General features: G+C 41.4%; 1 protein-coding gene across 6 annotated transcripts; it reads left to right on the top strand.

Annotated features, from left to right (window-relative positions):
• Window positions 1-14497: 14497 nt before the first annotated feature.
• On the top strand, window positions 14498-22309 carry LOC137045121 (uncharacterized). Of its 6 annotated transcripts, none has more exons than XR_010898696.1 (5): window positions 14498-14629; window positions 14717-14807; window positions 14896-14966; window positions 15203-21754; window positions 21991-22309. XR_010898696.1 is itself a non-coding variant. In XM_067421619.1 (2 exons), exon 2 carries the CDS (start codon window positions 15887-15889, stop codon window positions 21224-21226), a length of 5340 nt encoding a protein of 1779 aa, XP_067277720.1. In that variant the 5' UTR covers window positions 14498-14966; window positions 15203-15886; the 3' UTR covers window positions 21227-21848. The 6 variants fall into 6 exon arrangements, 1 of the variants encoding a protein (XP_067277720.1); XR_010898697.1 differs by having other exon boundaries at window positions 14498-14966; window positions 15203-21417; window positions 21505-21595; window positions 21684-21754; XR_010898694.1 differs by having other exon boundaries at window positions 14498-14807.
• Window positions 22310-22789: the final 480 nt, after the last annotated feature.

Here is a 22789-nt window from a genome sequence, read left to right as displayed (position 1 = left end):
AGAGTGCAAACTAACATCCCAAAATATAATAAAACATAACTAATACTAAGAAAATATAGAATTACGATATATAATATATGAAATAATATCAGAATACTATATTAAGCTCCAATACTAATTCAAATAAACTGAGGGTTATCTACACTCCCACCAAATCATGAGTGACTACAAATCTCAAACTTTAAATCACAAATGATTTCTAAAATAAATTACCTATTTCAAGCTAGTTGAAAAGAAACCTGAAACATATATATGGACTGCATAGATCAAAGGATATGTCAGGAAGTTCAGGCTGCCTCCTGGAGAAGGACCAGCTTCTGCACTGGGCGCTCAACCATTGATGGTTTGTTCAGACGTTTACCATCCTTTCCCAGTTTCCTGTCTCCGAAACGTATCTTCACTCTTCTTACCAAACCATCCTTGTCAACGACAGTCTTAATAACTTCTGCCAAGCGCCACTCATTTCTGGGAAGATCGTCTGCCTTCTCTAAGACTATATCTCCAACTTGCATGTTCCTTCTTGGTGTAAGCCAGCGTTGTCTTGTTGCAATGTTAGACACATACTCCTTCTGCCATCGGCCCCAAAATTGCTCAGCTAAGTATTGGACATGGCGCCATCTCTTGCGAGCATACATGTCTTCTCTGATGAACTTGCCAGGGGGTGGTAGAGCTTGGGTAGTTTTTAAAGTGAGCAGGTGATTTGGGGTAAGGGGTTCAGGACTTTTAGGATCATTCAGATTATCTACTGTAAGCGGTCGGCTATTTACAATTGCCATAGCTTCGAAGAAGAAGGTCCGAAGGGAAGAATCATCTAGCCTTCCAGTAGATAAGGACAGAGTGGAATGAAGAACATTTCGCACAGTTCTAATCTGTCTCTCCCAAACTCCTCCTGTGTGACTTGAATGGGGTGCGTTGAAGACAAAGTCACATTGTTTTTCTGCCAAGAACGTTACCAGACGATTGGTGTCAATCTCTTTTATGGCCTTAGCAAACTCATTCTTGGCTCCAATGAAATTACTGCCTTGGTCGCACTTTATTTGACGAACTGCTCCTCTGATAGCGATGAAACAACGCAGGCCGTTGATTAAGGCGTCCGTAGACATGTCATCCAGCATCTCAATATGAATGGCTCTGCAACAGAAACAGGTAAAGAGAAGTCCATACCTCTTGTATGATTTACGACCTTGTCTGGTGATGAATGGACCAAAAACATCCATTCCGCAGTATGTGAATGGAGGGGATGGATCTATACGCTCTGCGGGCAGGTTAGCCATTTTTTGCTCTTCGGTGGGTCTGCGAAGTCTGCGACATTTCACACAATCTCGTAGAAAGGAGGCTACAATCCTATTTACTCCTGTTATCCAAATTCCTCTTGATCTGATCTCATTTATAGTCAAGCCTTTTCCTTGATGTTCCGTTTTTTCATGACAATCAGCGACCAGAAGTTTTGTAAGATGGTGTTCCTTTGGAATTATCACTGGATGTTTAATGGAGTTAGGGACAGAAGAATTGCAAAGCCTTCCTCCCACCTTGAGCAATCCGTCATGGTCAACAAAGGCATTTAGATTGTATAGCCTGCTGTTGCGTGGGGGTTGCATGCCCTTACGGAGTAAGGCTATCTCTTCTGCATACACCTGACTCTGTAAGTCCTTGATGATGATTCGCTTAGCATCCTCACGTTCTGCCACTGTACTGTGGTCACTTGACTTGTCCTTCCTAACTCGACGAAGTAGACGTGCAACAGCTTGGATGACTTTGGACCATGAGGACAACCTTGTGAGACAGTTGGATAAGCAGGAATATTGTACTGTTTGCGTGTTCAGTGACTGAGCTTTCTTGACCTCTGGGTCTCCAATTGGAAGTTGTGTGTTAACATCCACAGGTGGAGGTATTTGCCTTTTCCACAAAACATTTGGTCCTCTGAACCAGCTGGAAGTGACAAGATCATTGACACTCATACCTCGTGATGCATAGTCGGCTGGATTCTCTTCCGAGGGGATGTATCGCCACTGTTGAGGAGTTGTACTGTGATGAATTCTCTGAACTCGATTTGCGACGAACGTGTGGAAGCGGCGAGCTTCGTTGTTTATGTAGCCTAACACCACTTGAGAGTCCGTCCAGAAATATGCCTCTGCATCTGCAAGGTTAATTTCTTCCTTTAACAGATCATTAACTGCAACTGACACAACCGCAGCGGTCAACTCTAACCGAGGGATAGTTGTGACCTTAAGGGGGGCTACTCGAGATTTCGCCATGAGTAAAGCACAATGGACATCACCTTGTTCGTTCTCGAGCCTAAGGTATGAGCACTGGCCATATCCTTTTGTGCTGGCATCTGAGAAGTGATGAATCTCTCTCCTTGTGATTATCCCAAATTCAGCAGACACAATACAACGAGGCACCTCGATCTTCTCCAAGTTAGCAAGATCAGCCCTCCAATGCTCCCACCTTGGCTGCAAACCATCTGGTAAAGGATCATCCCAGCCCATGCCTTTTCTGCACATTTCTTGAAGAATAGCCTTTCCTCTGAGTAAGAATGGCGCAAGAAACCCTAGGGGGTCAAACAATGATGCCACTGTAGACAGTATGCTTCTACGGGTTGCTGGCTGGTCCCTTAGGTTTACACGAAATCTGAAGTTATCGTGTTCCAGATGCCAGTAAATGCCCAAGGCTCTTTCCAAAGGCTGGTCAGTGAGGGAAAGATTGACAGATGTAATGTCAACAGCACATTCAGAGGATGGTATGTTCTCCAAAACTGTCTTGTCATTGGACACAAACTTATGCAACCTTAAACCTCCAAGTGCGCAAACCTGGCGAGCTTCTAGAGCCATCTGGATAGCCTTCTCTGCACTTTCGACGCTGGTGACTCCATCATCCATGTAGAAGTCTCGCATAATGAATTGTGAACCTAGGGGATACAGATGTTCACCTTCTCTTGCAAGATGCTTTAGTCCGTAGTTGGCGCACCCAGGGGACGATGAGGCACCAAATAGATGTACTCTCATGCGGAACGTTTGAGGCTTTGAGTCGAAATCTCCATTTCTCCACCAGAGAAATCGTAAATAATCCAGATCTGCTTTGTCCACATAGAACTGGTAAAACATCTTCTCAATATCACACATCAAGGCCACTGGATACTGTCGGAACCGCAGAAGAATGCCAGTTAGGCTGTTCATCAGGTCAGGGCCTGTGAGAAGATGATCGTTCAAGCTGGTTCCCTTGTATCTGGCAGAGCAGTCGAAGACTACACGTAATTTCCCGGGCTTCTTCGCGTGATACACCCCGTGATGAGGGATGTACCATTTTTCTCCTTCCTTTCCTTCATCAATGACTCCTTCCGCTTCACCATGCTCTATTACTTCTTCCATGAACTTCACATAACGTTCCCTGTACTCCAGGTCCTTTTTTAATCTCCGCTTTAGATGTTGAAGTCTCATGACAGCAAGAGACTCGTTATCTGGAAGATAGGGTCTTTTTTTGAATGGAAGGGGCATTTCCAAGTGGCTGTCTTTATTCATTCTAATGCTTTCTTCCAGTTTATTCAAGAACATAATGTCCTCTTGAGACACCACTCTTGTGTTTTCTTTAGTATCCTTGAAATCTGACTCCAGCACTTTGATCACATCAGCTGGGATTAAAGAAGGAATCTCCTTAATAGATACTCTGTGGCACATGCTAACACCACTTTGTGACTCATGATGTATCAAGGAAGGGCCCACGATGCTCCATCCGAGATCCGTACGAACAGCATATGGCTCATTGTCTGCTCCAAGAATCACTTCTCTGGGTGCTAAAGCTCTGGAACAATTATACCCTATGAGAAGACCCACTTCGCAGTCTTGAAGCGGAAGAATTCTGTCTGTCAGAGTAGCAAGATGTTTCCAACGCCTGGCAGTCTCACTGGTAGGGATGTGTGCACGGTCCACAGGGATACATTCCTTAGTGTATGCGGGGGGAAGGTCAAGAACTACTGTGGAATTAAAGCCTCTAACTCTAAGACCAGAAACTCTTTCACTTGATATCAAAGAATCTCTTCCGACCATAGTAGTGAGTTTAAGTGTCACTGGACATGAATCAACCTTTAGACTTTGTCTTACTGCATATTCAATGAAGACAGTGTCACTTTGTGTGTCTAACAGAGCGTAGACAAGTTTCTCAGAGTCTGGGTCGTTTTGTGAGGACAACCACACCGGCACAATCATTGCAGTGTTAGCAGAAGTGCATCCAGATTCTACACTTAAAGACGTTGTCTCAACCCTTTCGTGTGCATTCTCTGGGCTATGAACAGAGGAGGAATTCACCTTTCTTATGAAGCTATCATCGTGCAAACAGGTAGGATGTCTTCTTTTACAGGTATTGCAGGTATGTCTGGAACGACAGTCTCTGGCACTGTGTCCAGACTTCAAACATCCATAGCACAGCTTTGTGTCCTTGATGAACTGTCTCCGCTCTTCAAGAGACTTTGCAGAGAATTTAAAGCAATCATGAATTTGATGTTCACTGCTTTGACAGAACAGACATGGTTTGAAGACCTTACTAGTTGGCTTCGGACTCTCATGCTGTGTGACTATATTTGTGTGGAAGACATTAGCTTTGTTCTTACCAACCTTGAGGTTATATTTCTCCTTAATATCTTCAGAGGCATGAAGAGCATAGAAGGACGTAACTGGGTTGCAGGCTACCTCAGCCTCAACTGACATGAAGCTGGCGAAGTCATGGAAGGTTGGGAAATCTTGAGTCTCACTCAGTGTTTCTGTAACTTGACGATTCCAGCGGGCAGCCGCCCAATCAGGGAGTTTGATGACAAGTTTCCTATTCTCTTCGCAGTCATTCAAAATTTCCAGTCCCTTAACATGAGGCATTGCGTCTTCACATGCATTCAGGAAATCTGAGAAATTTCTGAGTCCTTCAGCGTCCTTGGGCTGGATTCTAGGCCATCTTGTGAGTTTCTCTCTGAATGCTCTTTGTATAATGAACGGCTGACCATAACGATTCTGAAGTCTTTTCCATGCATCCTTGTAAGCTTCCTCATCAGTTCTGTAGAAGATGCCTTCTAGAGTTTTCAGAGCAGAACCAGTGACATACTTCTTCAAGTAGTATAACTTATCTGCTGAGGAGACATGTCTTCTGTCGATGAGTGATTGGAATGAAGCTTTCCACTCAATAAAGTGAATGGGGTCACCACTGAAGACTGTTGGCTCTGGCATAGGAAGTCTGTTCAGTGTTATACTGTCTTGAACAGCCTGCGCAAGGTAAGACACGTCAGTATTAGGAGGTGGCGATGACTTCTCATGGATTGTTGGCTTAATTGAGCGTGAATACACGGGTTCTTGTACAGGAAAGCTTACATGTTGCTGCAGCCTATTGTTCTGGTTAGCAGAGGAAATGGTTTCTTCCTTGTCATAAACTTCAAGTCTTGCTCTAGCTGCTCTAACCTCCTTTACTGCTTGTAATCTTTCTAACTCACTCACTTCAGCATCAAGTTCTCTCCTTTTCTTCTCTTCTAGAAGTTGCAGTCTCTCTTTTTGTTCCCTTTCCTCCATTATCGCTATGTACTCTGCTTCCTTTGCTGCAAGCTCTGCTGCTGCCTCTATTCGTTTAGCCATCAAGATGGAGTTCAGTGAAGTTTGACTCAGGGGTATACTCGACTTAGAGTTGACACGTGAGACTGTAGAACCATAGACAGAGCGAGCATAATCTCGATCTAGCAATTCACCAAGACGTTCTTTTACTTGTTCACTGTCGAAGTCTCCATCAACACCTGAAATCCTCTCATAAGCAATCTTTACAATGTCCTTTGTCACAGCATCGCATGCATCAATTCGTCTCCTTGTATCTGCAGACGGAGCAACATAACTTCGAACCTTCATATATGATTCCATCACACTGTCTCTTTCACTTTCCAAAGTGTCTGTAAGTGTTGCTAGTTGACTCTCAGAAATGTCTGTTTTCAGCTGCCCTCTAGCCTTTCTAGCCTCAGCTTTCCATTTTTCATATGCCTGCGTAAGCTTTCTCTCTGCCTTTTGTGCCTCCTCTTTTTGATATGCAATCATCTTTTCAGTTGGAATTCGTTTGCGTACAGATTGACGTACCTCAGCTGTCTTTACACCATCCGAATTATCTTCCATCTCATCGTCTGTATCTCCATCTTGAGAAGATAGCATTTCTTTCATGGGAGTGCATGACTTGGATCCTTGGTCTGTCATCATTTACATCAGCAAATGGAATGACGGAGACAAGCTCTTACTGTTACAGCCCGGTTGAATTTAATAAAGAATTTGCTCATGCACTGATGTTGTACTGTCCCTTTATTGCCCTTGTTGACTTCACAACAACGTAAGAGCTAGAAAAGAAAAATAAACAATTGTTGCAATCCGAAAATAATACACGTCCATATAAATGAAACGAAACAACTGACTATAGCAACAAATTCAGAAATTAATACTAACATTTATACTAAAAACATAAAATTACTCTTAAATCAAACAAACACATAAAACAATCATTAAGACAAGATATGATATAGACAAGTGCTTAAATATAAATGAATACCTTGTACTCCTTTTCAACCAGGTGCAAAACAAAACAAACAAAAAATACTACAAAATGAAAACAACAAACAGCATCTAAATGCTTAAATCAACTTAAAAGTGCCCTTAATAAGCGTGTTATCTCCGTGACCGCATGGCTCCGTGTCTCCGTCAGTGTTGTTATCTTCCGTGTGCGAGCTCTCTCTGTGCACGTCTGCGCAAGCTCTCTCCGTGCACGTCTGCGCAAGCTCTCTGTTTGACCTTTCCGGCAAGACGCCTTTCATAATAAAAGTCTCTATAGGTGAAATAACTAAAAGAGTGCAAACTAACATCCCAAAATATAATAAAACATAACTAATACTAAGAAAATATAGAATTACGATATATAATATATGAAATAATATCAGAATACTATATTAAGCTCCAATACTAATTCAAATAAACTGAGGGTTATCTACAAACAGTCTGTTCTCTAACTGAACTAAATGACTGTATTACAATAAAAAAATCTAAACGACGGTGTCACGGTGTGTAGTAGTCTTATTCTGTCATCTTCACCCAAGTGTTATAGGCATTAGGCCTATAGTTTGGCTCTGCAGCGCGCGCCTCGTCTCTCGTCCGTTCTTCGACGCGCTCGCCGTTGTGCTATTCTTTGAAACGACAGAGACTTAAAACCTTCTTTAGCCACTTTTCGGCTGGCCAGCGCGAGCACAGGGGCTGAAATCATGCCTGCGGTACTTCTGTAAAATCCGCAATAAACACGTGCGCCTTCACTGGACTATATCACACCATATCCAAATGTACACCAGCAAGAGGGAGATGAATTGAAGTACTGAACTGAAGGAAAATGAAGTAAATAGCTATTCAAAAATATATCAGAAGCTGTCATTTAATATTTAATTACTAACCTGGACACCACACGCGGCTATTGAATGACCACGAACAGGTAATAACTTGCATTTTTGATGCGTGTATCGCGCCTTTTTTCCCTTTCCTTTTTCTTTTTATTGTATTTTTTTGGGTGGGGGGTGGGTAACGCAAGCGTTACTGGAAATGTACCGAGTAAAATATTACTGAAAATTGATTAGTAATGCCTTACACTACTGCGTTACAGCAAAAAGTAATAAGTTACTGTAATGTATTACTTTTGTAATCCGTTACTCCCAACACTGACCATAATATGTCCCCCTTTAATTGCCTACAAAAAAATCCGTGCATGTGAGCTATAGCCTAGGCTATATCGAGAGTTAAACGGTTCTCCCAAAAATGAAAATTCTGTCATTTTGGAACACAAATTCAGATCTTTTTTAGATGAAATCCAAGCGCTTCCTGACCCCTCTATAGAGAGATATTTAATGAATACTTTCAAAGTCCAGAAGGTAGCCTATTGATTGTTAATATAGTCCATGGAACTTAGTGGTTCAGCCTTAATTTTACGAAGTTACGAGAATCATTTTGTGCGCAAAAAAAGAGAAAAAGTTCTACGCCAGCCAGAGCTGGAGACCTGTTCACGTGAGAGCTGATCCAACTAACCGCAGACTGACACTGACACCGGCTAGAAAGAAATGGTTGAAAGTCGTTATTGTTTTGTTTGTTTTTGCACACAAAATGTATTCTTAAGAATACAGTTATTAAAGTTTAAGGGTGAACCACGTCTAGTCACAAACTGTGGATCACAACTATTGATTTCTTTAGCAGTTATTTGATCTGATCTTCAACACGCCCAACCGGTGACGCGACATTATTGAGGCGGCGCCTGCAGTTGAATATATGGCGAGGTTTGGTGGACTGATGTCTCAAAATACATCAGGTGTGATCGGGATCGGATCTCTCGTCTCTGCTGTTGATTGCTCGAATCGGACAAACCACAGAGAATGTTGGTCTTATTCAGGGACTTCGAGGATTCACTGTTACCAACGGTGGATCGGGATATGAACTTGAAAGTGATCTTCCTGTCTCTACTTTTTTTTGTAGCCTCCTGTTTCAGTGAGTAGGCTAAATCTGATACAATTTATGAAACTATTTAAATTTAAATTTTATCTTTATAAACCCAATCAAAAACCAGCATTAAGAGCTGATATATTCACAAATGTGACATAATGATAATTAGTTAATTTAAAAAATGCCTTTATCAATCACTAATACGTTTTTTATATCCATAGTGTTTTTAACTGGCATGAAGTTGGTTTGACGTTAGACGTTTAATAGTCGCAAATTTAGGGACCGTCTCTAGTTGCATGCGACATTGGTATGCACGTTTCAAACTTCAATAACATTTGAATTGAATAATTTACAGTCATAAATCCAACTGTACGGTGTTCATCCAGGTGTCGGCTATCATGCACATCTTTTATATTTTTGATTTAGGGCCTATATTAAAATACACTGTCAAATCATAGGCTACTTAAATATTGCTGTTTTTCACTACTGTATATTGGCTCATAAATATGTCATAATTTAGAGCTCAATAACATTTGAATGGAATAATTTACCGTCATAAATCCAACTGTACAGTGTTCATCCAGGTGTCGGCTATCATACACATCTTTTATATTTTTGATTTATATTAAAATAAACTGTCAAATCATACTTAAATATTGCTGTTTTTCACTACTGTATATCAGCGCCTGTCCGCGGCCACTCGGGAAGTTGTTTAAATCCTGCTGCACCACAGAGCGCTTTCGTGCAGCTCATCTGTCAGTCAATTCAAAACTGAGCTCGCGTGTATATAATGTGCGCGTCAGGTGTCGGTGTGAGTGAGATCCTGAGGCGCGGGGCTGGGCTTTGCGTCCTTCACCCCCTTTAGGCAAAATCGGCTTCAGAACGTGCATGTAAACGCACTCAAAGTGTTCTTTTCCTCTCTAGGCAGGTATTTTTTTAGGTTTATTTATAAAAATGTTCTTTTATATATTTGTGTGATGTTCTGTATTTCGATCACGGCTTTAACATGTTATGAGAAAACGGTTTAATGTTTATCCACCACATTACCTTTTAGGCTATTTAAACCTAAATAAGAAAGCCATTGTCAGTTCGTCTGTCAGTTGGCAGGCAGTTTTGGTCGCTTTATTAAAAGTTGTTGCTGTGTGCAGTGTGTAAAGGAAAATAAAAATAGTTTTACCCTTCTGCTGACAGTGTTGTGCCCCTCCCACCCATTCACACACACAGATGATTCGACTATCGGTCGACCATAGAGAGATTCGACAATTCTGATTCGATTGTCTAAATCCTTAGTCTAATCCTTATAGGAAGAAAGCTTTTGTAACATGTATAGCTAGCTAAACATATTTGTTATTACATGTGTATTATGTATATATATATATATATATATATATATATATATATATATATATATATATATATATATATATATATATATATATACAGTACACACATATAATAATATTGTAATAACATGTATGTGTATGTGCATGTGGTGTGTGTGTGTGTGTGTGTGTGTGTGTGTGTGTGTGTGTGTGTGTGTGTGTGTGTGTCTTTTTATTTTTCATCTGTTTTAGTGTTCATTTAAAATAAGACAAATCTGATATTATTATAATCTTCTCGGCCTATCTGTTATTTAACAGTTTAGATGGTTCTTTAATGATGATCTAAACAGCAGAAGACAGAAATTGTGTGAGGTGTGAGACCCAGGTAATCAGCAGTCATCAACCCATCAGATTATACAATCCCTCAGTTACTGGGATCTTTCCTTCAGGGTTTAATGGCATTCAACCCATTTTACAACCCATGGATAAGCATTAACATCTAGACATTTGAATTTCTTTTGTTCTCAATTTATTTGTAGCCAGTTAAGTTGCCTTATAATTTTCTTAACATAATTAAAACATTGCTGCCCATTTTCTTAATTTCTTAAATTCTGCTTATTTATTTCAATTGCTATCTTCAGAGCAGAGCTGCTTACAGCATTTGCTCTTTCGTCTCAAAATTTTTATTTCGACTAATCAAGTTACTTATCATGTCATTCAAATTGTTAGCTCTAATTAGTTATCATAAATTGTTATCTATAGCTTAATCAATGTTCATACTCACCAGCGATCTTTAAACAGCTGTGGCTTCTGTGTGATCAGACAACATTTTCCTTTCACTGCTATCAGTTTCATTCAACACTGTTAGTTTGCATTTATCACACACATCCCCACAACAGCCCTTAGATTAATCTCCTCTCTTCAACAGAACACTTTCAGCCTGGGGAAACAGCATTCCCTCTTTTGGAAATCATGATATTTAATTAATTTCTACCTTGCATGCATTTTTGGCCATATCATTTTCTCATTTGACAAAAACACCGGTGTATCATTCTGTGAGCTTTCGCGTGCACGCTTATAATCTGTAGGGCGTCTCCGCAGATCTGATCCTTAACCCAGGTCAGACAGTTCGGACGCTTTCTCAAGCGCCCTGTGATTTCAATTCTCCTGAAATTTCTTGATCACTCTTGTGATCTCAATTCCCCCAGAATATCTTAACCACCCTTGTGATTTCAATTCTCCCAAAATTTCTTGACCACTCTAGTGATCTCAATTCCCCCAGAATATCTTAACCACTCAATTGATCTCAATTCTCCCAGAATATTTTAACCACTCAATTGATCTCAATTCTCCCAGAATATCTTAACCACTCAATTGATCTCGATTCTCCCAGAATATCTTGAAAATGGAGACCACAGAACTCAGACTTTCCCTATGGTTTTATCCTTAACAATTAATTCTTTCAATTTAATTAACCAAATTTAAAATTCTTCCCCAAATTTTTAAGTTTGTCTCTTACCAGAAGCGTCCCGTTGCCACCCCGGGTTCGTTTTCTCTAATTCCAGTGGTCGGACTCTCCAGAACCCCTAGAGCAGCCGGCCCTTCTCCCTGAATCAGTCGGGGTAAGGCTGTGACTCTAACGTCCAGGATGATCAGTCACCGTCCGCTCTCGGGGTCCGGAAGGCACATCCAAGGAATCCTCACTTCTGACACCAAGATTGTTGTGGCAAAAATATGTTAACTCTGTTGCATTTCTGAATAAGAGACAAACCTTAACCAATTGTGTCTTTATAAAGATTTAATCCTTGCAAGAATGAATTCACAGTCAACACAACCAGGTAATGCCTGCATCGAGTGTGAACTGAGGAAAAAAAAAGAAGGCCCAAGTTTTTATACCCCCCTACAGGGGGAAGGTAAGAAACACACAGACATGCCCCCCCCCCCCCCCCCCCCCGTCTTAGAACTAATCAAAATGAAAAGCAACAAACAATGGTCTTAGATTTAATTTAGATTAGCTGACACCTCTGATGCGGGTATACTCTTAAACTAGGGTTCCCGCAACTACCCTCTGGGTTTCAAAAGACACTATCTTTTGGTGTTTTATTATGGCAGAAACAGATGTTGACTTCTTTTGTGAACTCAAACATAAATTATTAAAATTTCTTCAACAACAGTTAAATGGATTCAGTAACATGAAACATGGAAATTCATGTTTTAATAGGATTAACCTAGAATAGGATAATAAAAGGAAAATTACTAATAAACTAGGCCTACTATGAACACATGCTTGGATAATTTTTTTTAAATTATTATTTTTTAGCACTTTAAATTCTTTTAAATGTATTTAAATTCTTAGAGAACTATTCTATCTGATGGACTGGGCTGATCAATCAGACTAAATTGAGACTATTGAACCTTTATATCAGCTTACAGGGAAATAAATATTTTCCCTTTTGTGTTGTTCTGGTGGTGTTGGGGCTTTTTATTACTTATGTTTATAAGGAAACTTTTATCTAGAAGTCAAATGTGCTTTCCTTAAAATAATCTCAACCCCATTTCATTTGTCTCTCACTTGAGGCAACAGCAGCTGGATCAGTCCACTGTTCCTCACAATTTAATGGCATACAAAAAAACTGTGAAATACAAAAAGGTTAGGTTACAAAAATGTTGTGGGAAATGAAATACTTATTTCATCAACCATAAATTAATCTTCCTATAAATCCTTTTGGCAAGCCAAGATCTGCCAACAAAATCATACCGCAAGTATTGATTGATTGTGAAACACAAATGCTGATATATTTTCTCTCCTTCACTTTCTAGCTGAGTTTGAGATCACTGTGCCCAGAGGTCCTGTCAAAGGTTTTTACGGAGAGGTACTGATCCTCCCCTGCACCTTCCCTGTGGACTCGTGGGATCTGAGTAGCACCGTTATTACCTGGCAGCGTGGACTGGACGTTGTCTTCTACTATAGTCAGGATCAACTACACCGCCAGAATCCTCATTATGCAAACCGCAGCAGCCTGTTTATCCAGGAGATGGCAGGAGGAAACGCATCACTTAAACTGGACAGAGTCACTCTCCAGGATGCCGGTTTGTACACCTGCTCCATCAGCACAAACACGGGCAGCCAGAAGAAGAGCTTTAAAGTGGATATTGCAGGTAACAAAGCAACATCGACTCTCATCGGCCTCACAGTGTAAATGAAACAGTTCTGTGATTTAATGCCTGTGTTCTGATGTTTTTCAGCGTTCTTCTCTGAACCTCGTCTGCAGTTCTCCATGTTAACTGATGGAGTCAACCTGTTAGTGACATCAGATGGAGGTTACCCTTCTCCTGAACTGCAGTGGCTGATGGAAAACTCAGACATCACTAATCAGACACAAACACACCTCATGCAGGACACACAAACAGGACTTTACATTGTGTCGAGTTGGATAAATCTAACGGGAGGCACAAACTCCTCTCTGACATTCATACTTCACAACAAACCCCTGGGACAAGACATCAGGAGAGAGATCCAGCTGTACTCAGGTCATTCAAAACATAATTAATACAAATTTTGTCTAATCATCAATAACATCAATTCTTTTAAGTATAGCTTGCTCTCAGTAACCCTACAGCGTAAAAGGTCATTTGATTTTAAATACCTTATTACATACAGGTTCATTTTCAAACAGACATTTTCTAGTGTATAGTGGGTGTTTTTTCTGAAGCTGTTATGTTATTAAACTTTTAATTTCTTTCCTACAGATAAGAGCGAGAGGCAAGGAGAGTCAGCACACAGATGCCACGGATGCTTCTCATTGATCCCTGTTATTCTGATTGTGATTGTTTTTTTTGTGTCAGGCCTGTCGCGAGAGTCGATAAATCAATTAATCGCACAATTAAAAAAATAATTTTTATATTATAAATAATTTTTCCGGCCGCGATAATTGCCATTTGCATGCTTTTTTTTTGTTTTCCTCGTCTCTCTCGTTGACTGCACGCGCCTCGTACGTTTGTACGTTTATGCTCGACGCGCAGACCGGGTGCGGCGTGATGAAACGTCATTCTCGGCCAGCAGATTCGTCTGGAACTCATGGCTCTTCGGTTGCGGAGCCACACACAAAGTTACGAAATTTGATGTGCACAACGCCAAGCGAATTGGGGTCTCGCGCACTCCATCAACATCATTTTTGCCGCGCGCATCCTCGTGCTCGAGCGGACGCATCGTGTATAAACGAGCCTTAAAGCTACACTGAAGTTTGATAAACACAAGTTAATTCTTCAGTTCAATCTTTGTGTGCTAAAGGCACATAAGTTCCTGTAGAGATAGCAATACACATTCTCCTTTCTTTGCCAAATAAATGAAAAGCATGTAATCAATGTCTTCTCTCTCTTGCTGTATCAAAATATCACTTTCCTCAGAGATGGTCAAGTTCAGTTTGTGCATGATTAGGCTATGATATAACATTTTTTTTTTTTTTTAAATACTGTATCCTAAATTGTGGATAATGAATATCATATGCTGAAGTATATTTCTGGATTAAAAAAAAAAAAAAAAACAAGAACCGTACAGAACGGAAAACCATGACCCTAAATCCGTGATACGAACCGAACCGTGGGTTTTGTGAACCGTGCCGCCCCTAATATGCACCTAAAACACAATCATCCGTTGCAGTTTTCCTCCATTTTATTTATTGTTTTTGGTATGTGGGAGGAGACTAGCCAGTAATGAGTTTCAGGTGCAGGTGCTTTGTCACATGATTAAGGAAGCATAAATAGTAGTTGCAGAGACACATGGCGAGAGGTTTGTTTCGGAAGTTGTGCTTGACGTACAGCCTCCTTTTCATTGAGGTATGTTGAATTAACTGTGTGGTTTGTTTGTATTAAATGCTTGCATTCTGATTGTGCTATTTTTATTTTCAAATAATCCCCTTTTAGGCTGACTTGAAGTTTTACACTCTGTCTGGGAACACTTATTGCTGCAGTACTTTCAATAGGCTGATGGCCACGTTGGAACTGTGAATAACTGGTAAATGTAAACCGATCAGTTATGAGTTGATGCAATTAATACACAAGAGTCTTTTTGTTGATGTCAATGTGTTTTTTTTCGTTTATAGTATCATTGTATCATGTGTGGGGATTGAGCGCTGAGATTGGATAACTGTGCTGCAGTTGTACTTTCGCTAAAGTATGTTTTGTTTAGTTTGTTATTGTGTTTTTTTGCATTGACTTGTATTAATGTGTATTTGTTTTTCTGTTAAAGGGGCAGACCAGCCACTGTTTCTTGTATATTTAAGTTTCCCTTTTGAGTTACATTTACATTGAGTTTCCCATTTGATTTACTATATGTCTACTTTGATCATACTAATAATTGTTTTTATTTGTTGTTGTTTGTGTGGTATTGCCCTCCTCTTTCTGTTACAGTGCTACTGGCTTTGTACAGGGCCGGGCCTGCATCGACACCTAACCTCCCTTGGTGTGGCTGATCTGGGTGGTGTGTGGCACTGTGTGGTGTGCATTAGAAGGTTGGCACTATAATTGGTGATTTAATTTGTGGTTATTTATTTGCAGTGCATGCTGTGGGTTTCTTTCGTCTTCTTCCCCCGTCTCTTTCAGGTGATAGGTGGTGTAAAAGAGCAGGCCCGACCCTCCTTGCATTCTAGAGGAGCGCCATTTCCTGATTCTATGAATCCTATTGCTGATGCATTTTTAATTGGTTTTTAACCTTCTTGATATGGCTGTGTTGTACTAATAAAATTGTGATTATTGACAAACTACATTTGTTGCTTATAATCCCATTACTTTTGGAAGGCTCCTCCTGCCTTAAATAAGGAGGTGGCGTAGTCAGTTTCATATTTACTACACTACATTTTTGGCGTAGACGGCAGGGTTTTCTTTTTTTGTGACATTAATTGTTTTATAATTTTGGTTAAATAGAAACAGTGGCTGGTACAGGATACAAGAGGAGCGACTGCCCGGATATACAATGTGGGGACCCAGAGGCCAGTGACTGTCAATAACTTGTGTTTTTTTTTTTGTTCTTGTTTTTTTCCAACCCTTTTTATGTGTATATTAATGTTTTTGTAGTAGGCTTGGGTTGTTGTAAACATGAGTTTGGAAGAGGAACAGGAGGAACTTCTTGCTCTACGTGAGGAAGTACAAAGACTGCGGGTAACTAATGCACAGCTTCATCAAGGAGGGGGTGCCAGTTTAGCTACAAGTAGTACTAGTGGATTACCTGAGGTTTCTAATATTGCCTCATCAAATTTCCCTAGACAAGCAACACCTGAAAGGTTTGTTTATTTTCATCGTGAGAGGAAGTGTCCTTATTTTTCTGGCTCTACATCCAAATCTGATTTTTCCATTTACGATTGGATTGAGAATGTTGAAGCATGCCTTAGGGATCGGTGTATTACTGATAGAGAGAAGGCCCTCTTCCTTTATGATCATTTGGAGGGGGAAGCAAAAGCAGAAATCAGGTTTCGCTCTTTGACAGAGCGGGAAAACCCTGAGGTTGTTTTACAGATTTTAAAAGATTTGTATGGTTCCTCCTCTTCCTTTGTTAGTCTCCAAAAACAGTTTTTTGATAGAAAGCAAAAAGATGGAGAGTCCTTAAAAGAGTTTTCTCACTCATTGTGGGCTTTAATTGGGGATATTCAGCGCTCTTATGCAAATAAGCTAACTGACCCAGACACCTTGGTTAGAGACCAGTTTGTGGAACACGTGCGTGATGTAGCATTGCGCAGAGAATTAAAGAGTATTGTGAGACAAACCCCATTAATCTCTTTTTTAGCACTTCGACAGGAGGCTATCAAATGGGCTGAAGAGGGTGAGCGACCTTCTGGACAGGCTCGAGTAGGGCTTTATCATCAAGAAGCTGACTTTAATGTCAAGGGGACCTGTAACTCGATGGGGACTGGGAAGGGGTTAGACTTGCCTGCTTTACAAGAGCAACTTCACAAACAGCAGTCTCAAATTGATAGCATCCTACAAAGTTTAGCTAAGATACAATCTATGTTGGATCAGTCTGCCCCCCGTACTCTTAACTCCAATTATCAGTTTACTGCAGAAGGTGTGCCTATTTGCCTGCGTTGCCGTAAGCCTGGACATGTCCTTCGCCAGTGTCGTCAAGGGCCGAGACCACGAGCCGCTAGCCTATCTGTTGACCCAAATACCACCCCTGCTGCTACTGGACCCTCAGGTATGGGAGATGGGGGGAGAAAAAGCACTGATAATGTCATTAGTAACATTAAGTCCTCACCACCTCTTATAGGTAAATGTCCAGTTGTAGAGGTGGTAATGGGTGGGGTAAAAGTGAAATGTTTACTAGATACCGGTTCTATGGTTACCACCATTACAGAGTCATTCTTTAAGGAAGCATTTAAGCATTTGATGGCCCCTAGACTTAGATCATGTGGGTGGCTGGCCCTGAAGGCAGCTAATGGGCTAGACATACCCTATGTAGGTTACTTGGAACTGGATGTCCAGGTTTTGGGCCGAACCATTCCGGGCCGGGGGGTTTTAGTGGTAAAAGACCCCCTTGGTGTTTCACGACAAGATGCGGTACCAGGGCTTTTGGGTATGAATGTCATTGGAGAGTGTTATCAAGAGTTATTTGCGCAACAAGGGGAAGTCTTATTTAGCTCGTTAGATGTTGATCAGGTCAAGGCGGGCTGGGGAAAGGCTTTCCGTCATTGCCATAGACTAGAGGTCTGTCCAGTAATCAATGAAGGTAGGGTCCGTGTGCTTGAAAGGGCAGGAGATTTTATACCAGCAGGGTCACTAAAATTGGTAAAGGTCACTTGCCCAAAGGTTCCCTATACCACCCCAAGATCTATGTTGCTGGAGCCAGGGGGTTCAGATCTTGCCCCAGGTTTGTTGCTGTCTCCATCTTTAGTGACGGTGGTAAATGGTGTGACTTATGTACCTGTAGTGAATGTAGGTGTTACAGGGGCTACAGTTCATGCAAAACAGGTTTTGGGCAAGTTACATCAGGTTGAAGGAATTGAAGGGCAGCAATTGAATTTTGTTGGGGAAGGTGAAGAGGTTGCACATGTGACTGTAGTAAATGCCCACACAGTTATGGAACCCCATGTGCCTATATCAGAAACTATTTCAGCATTACAATGGCCAGGACTCACATGTGTAGAGGAAAGACGTGTAAAAGAGCTGTTGGAGAAGTACCATCAGGTTTTTGCTAAAAATGAAGGGGACCTAGGGTGTACTGATGAGATTATACACGAAATACCACTTACTGATAATGTCCCCGTACGTCAGAGGTATAGGAGAATACCTCCTACACAGTGGCAGGCTGTGAAAAGTCATATTAAGCAGCTTTTGGACAGTAGGGTAATTAGGGAAAGCAGTAGTCCCTATGCGTCACCTATTGTTTTGGTACAGAAAAAGAATGGAGAGTTAAGAATGTGTGTGGACTATCGACAATTGAACGCCAAGACTCGTAAGGACGCTTACCCACTTCCCCGTATTGAGGAGTCCCTGGATGCCCTGGCAGGTGCACAGTGGTTTTCTACCCTGGATCTGGCAAGCGGCTATAACCAGGTCCCTGTGGCAGAAAAAGATAAAGTAAAGACAGCCTTTTGCACACCTTTTGGGCTTTTTGAGTTTGAGAGAATGCCATTTGGATTGTGTAATGCACCAGGGACTTTCCAACGACTCATGGAAAGAATATTTGGCGATCAGAGCCTGCATTCTGTTCTTTTGTATCTTGATGACGTTATTGTCTTTTCTTCTTCCGTTGAACAGCACTTGCAGAGACTGGAGGTGGTCCTTAGTCGACTGAAAAAGAAAGGACTAAAAGCAAAGTTAAGTAAATGCCATTTCTTCAAACAGGAAGTGCAGTACCTAGGGCATCGTGTGTCCAGAGAAGGGGTGGCGACTGACCCAGAGAAAACATCTGCTGTGGCAAATTGGAGGCAGCCCCATGATGTGAAAGAGGTCAGGTCTTTTCTTGGCTTCTGCAGTTATTATCGACGCTTTGTGAAGGGTTTCGCCCAATTAGCTGCCCCCCTCCACCAGTTGGTTGCAGATGTTCTTAAAATGGCAAAGAAAGGGAAGGCTAAACCCAGTATGTTTTCACCTGAGATGTGGACTGATGAGTGTGAGCGAAGCTTCAGGGAATTGAAGAGGACTCTTACATGTGCCCCTGTTCTGGCCTTTGCTGATTTTACGAAGCCATTTGTTTTAGAAGTTGATGCGAGTCATCAGGGCTTGGGGGCCATCCTGTCTCAAGAAAATCAGGGCAGATTAAAGCCCGTAGCCTATGCCAGTCGTTCACTGCGGAGGTCAGAGAGAAACATGGAGAATTATAGCTCTATGAAATTGGAGCTCTTGGCACTTAAGTGGGCTATATCAGAAAAATTTAGAGAGTACCTGCTGGGAAGTAAATGCACCGTGTATACTGATAACAATCCTCTCAGCCATTTCCAGTCAATTAAGTTAGGTGCCACTGAACAACGATGGGTCGCACAATTAGCAGCTTTTGACTTTACAGTGCTCTATCGCCCAGGTCGTGTCAATGGCAATGCTGATTCTCTTTCTCGCCAATACAGTGCACAGGCCAGTGAAGACCGTGGTGATGGAATTGTTCCACGTGATGAATGCTCTCCAACTCAAAATGATGGTGTTGATGTAGCAATGTTGCAACAGATTGGGGTGTTTCCCAGTCGTTCCAGAGCTGACTTGGTGGCACTGCAAGGTGCTGATTCTCTTTTGAAGACATTCCTCTCATTCTGGAGGTCAGGGCAGCAACCAAATAAAGAACAGCGGTTACAACTTTCAAAGGATCTACAGTGTTTGTTTCGTCAATGGGACCGGATCACTGAGAAAGATGGCCTGCTGTATAGACGGGCAATGACATCCCACGGTGAGGAGTTTTTCCAATTACTTTTGCCTTTTTGTCTTCATCAGGAAGTTCTGTATAACCTTCATGATGGACATGGGCACCAGGGGGTGCGACGGACTACTGATTTGATCAGGCAAAGATGCTACTGGCCAGGAATGGGAGTGGAGATAGAGAAGTACTGCCAGCACTGCCAACGTTGTATACTTTCTAAAGCCGTTCAGCCAGGAGTGAAGACATATCAAGGTGTTCTTCTTGCCAGTCAGCCATTGGAGGTTCTTGCGATTGATTTTACTCTTTTAGAACCTGCTACCGACCGGCGAGAAAACGTGCTAATCATGACTGATGTCTTTTCCAAGTATACACAGGCAGTGCCTACTAAAGATCAAAGTGCTGTTACTGTAGCAAGAACCCTGGCTGAGAGCTGGTTTTATCGGTTTGGAGTGCCTAAACGAATACATTCTGATCAGGGGAGAAATTTTGAAAGTGCCCTTATTCGACAGCTCTGCAGCCTTTACGGGATTGAAAAATCCAGGACCACAACATATCATCCACAGGGCAACGGACAGTGTGAGCGATTCAATCGGACACTTCACGATCTGCTTCGTTCCCTCCCTCCAGAGAAAAAAAGGGTGTGGCCCAAGTATATTTCCCAGTTGGTTTGGGCATATAATACTACAACTCATCGTTCTACTGGCCATTCACCATACTCATTGATGTTCGGAGTGTCCCCTCGACTTCCTGTTGACTCCCTTTTGGGTATAGATCTTTCTGAAGCTGACAAGGAGGTAATTAACTCCTGGGAAGAGTGGGTTCAGCAGCACCAAGAGAGGCTCCGGGTGACTCATAATTTAGCACGAAAAAATCTTGAAGAGGCTGCAGAATATCGACAACAACAACATAATAATCAGGTACAGGATCTTGGTTTGAGCAAAGGGCAACTAGTCTATTTGAAAGATCATCGCCATCAAGGTCGCCATAAGATTCAAGATGTATGGTCATCACTACTGTACCAAGTGGTTAACGTGCCAGACAAACCTGGTGCCCCATATACCGTTACACCAGCTGATGGCACTGGTAATATGCGGCGGGTTAATAGGTCTGAGATGAGGGCAGCTCGGCTTGGAAATCAGCCTGGTGAACCAATAATACCTCAGCCTTGTCTGCAGTCTGGTATACAAGAAGGTGAACTTAATAGTGAAGAGGAGTATTGTTCGGCATGGCCTGTTAAAGAAAGGTCTATTCTGTCTGTGGATAGTTTTTTAGAGGGAGCATACCATGTGTTAACACCAGGTAAAGGAGGCCAGGAAGCAGACTCTGATATTCTGGGACATGTCAGTCCTGTCAGTGATGGATTGGAGCAAGGTGTGTTGCAATCTCATGCCCCTTTAGCCAGTGGTCAGCAGGAGAGGTTACAACTTCACGATGAGATGCTGACCGTTCGACGCACTTCAAGGCCAACAGCTGGTCAACATTCAAATCCTCACCGTCTGCCACATTCCGCAGTGACAAGCATTTCTGTTGGGGCGATAGGGGCTGCTGCTTTTACAGATCTAACTCAAGCCACTCATTTTAGACCCTGGCTATAAATTATCCCTTGCCGTCGGGGCGACGACATCTTTTGGGAGGGGTGAATGTGGGAGGAGACTAGCCAGTAATGAGTTTCAGGTGCAGGTGCTTTGTCACATGATTAAGGAAGCATAAATAGTAGTTGCAGAGACACATGGCGAGAGGTTTGTTTCGGAAGTTGTGCTTGACGTACAGCCTCCTTTTCATTGAGGTATGTTGAATTAACTGTGTGGTTTGTTTGTATTAAATGCTTGCATTCTGATTGTGCTATTTTTATTTTCAAATAATCCCCTTTTAGGCTGACTTGAAGTTTTACACTCTGTCTGGGAACACTTATTGCTGCAGTACTTTCAATAGGCTGATGGCCACGTTGGAACTGTGAATAACTGGTAAATGTAAACCGATCAGTTATGAGTTGATGCAATTAATACACAAGAGTCTTTTTGTTGATGTCAATGTGTTTTTTTTCGTTTATAGTATCATTGTATCATGTGTGGGGATTGAGCGCTGAGATTGGATAACTGTGCTGCAGTTGTACTTTCGCTAAAGTATGTTTTGTTTAGTTTGTTATTGTGTTTTTTTGCATTGACTTGTATTAATGTGTATTTGTTTTTCTGTTAAAGGGGCAGACCAGCCACTGTTTCTTGTATATTTAAGTTTCCCTTTTGAGTTACATTTACATTGAGTTTCCCATTTGATTTACTATATGTCTACTTTGATCATACTAATAATTGTTTTTATTTGTTGTTGTTTGTGTGGTATTGCCCTCCTCTTTCTGTTACAGTGCTACTGGCTTTGTACAGGGCCGGGCCTGCATCGACACCTAACCTCCCTTGGTGTGGCTGATCTGGGTGGTGTGTGGCACTGTGTGGTGTGCATTAGAAGGTTGGCACTATAATTGGTGATTTAATTTGTGGTTATTTATTTGCAGTGCATGCTGTGGGTTTCTTTCGTCTTCTTCCCCCGTCTCTTTCAGGTGATAGGTGGTGTAAAAGAGCAGGCCCGACCCTCCTTGCATTCTAGAGGAGCGCCATTTCCTGATTCTATGAATCCTATTGCTGATGCATTTTTAATTGGTTTTTAACCTTCTTGATATGGCTGTGTTGTACTAATAAAATTGTGATTATTGACAAACTACATTTGTTGCTTATAATCCCATTACTTTTGGAAGGCTCCCCCTGCCTTAAATAAGGAGGTGGCGTAGTCAGTTTCATATTTACTACACTACAGGTACTTATTTAAATGCATTTTTTTAAACAGACTGAGAGTCCATGCTTTTATTGTGTTTGGTTGTTTTGTTCATTTATTGTGGTTATTTAAAATGTTTTCCATTTTTAGTGTTAAATAGTCTTTAGAAATTAAAGTTTATTGATCTTTGAAAAGGTGTAGCTTCATTATTATGCCATTAGCATTATTTTAGATGAAAATGGTCTCAGAATGACAATATTATCGTTTATCGCAATAATTTCTTGGCCAATTTATCGTCCAGCAAAATTATCGTCCAGCAAAATTTGATATCGTGACAGGCCTATTTATTGTGTGTATTCATTACAAGAAGAAGAAGAAGAAAATAACAAATTTTC

Source organism: Pseudorasbora parva, chromosome 17 (assembly GCF_024679245.1).
Source record: "Pseudorasbora parva isolate DD20220531a chromosome 17, ASM2467924v1, whole genome shotgun sequence".
NCBI lineage: Eukaryota > Metazoa > Chordata > Actinopteri > Cypriniformes > Gobionidae > Pseudorasbora > Pseudorasbora parva.
Note: the sequence above shows the minus strand (reverse complement) of the source record. Positions and strands in the feature narration are given on the sequence as shown.

Coding starts and splice junctions, on each gene's coding strand:
- LOC137045121 (XM_067421619.1), top strand. CDS start 15,887: ATGAGTTTGGAAGAGGAACAGGAGGAACTTCTTGCTCTACGTGAGGAA.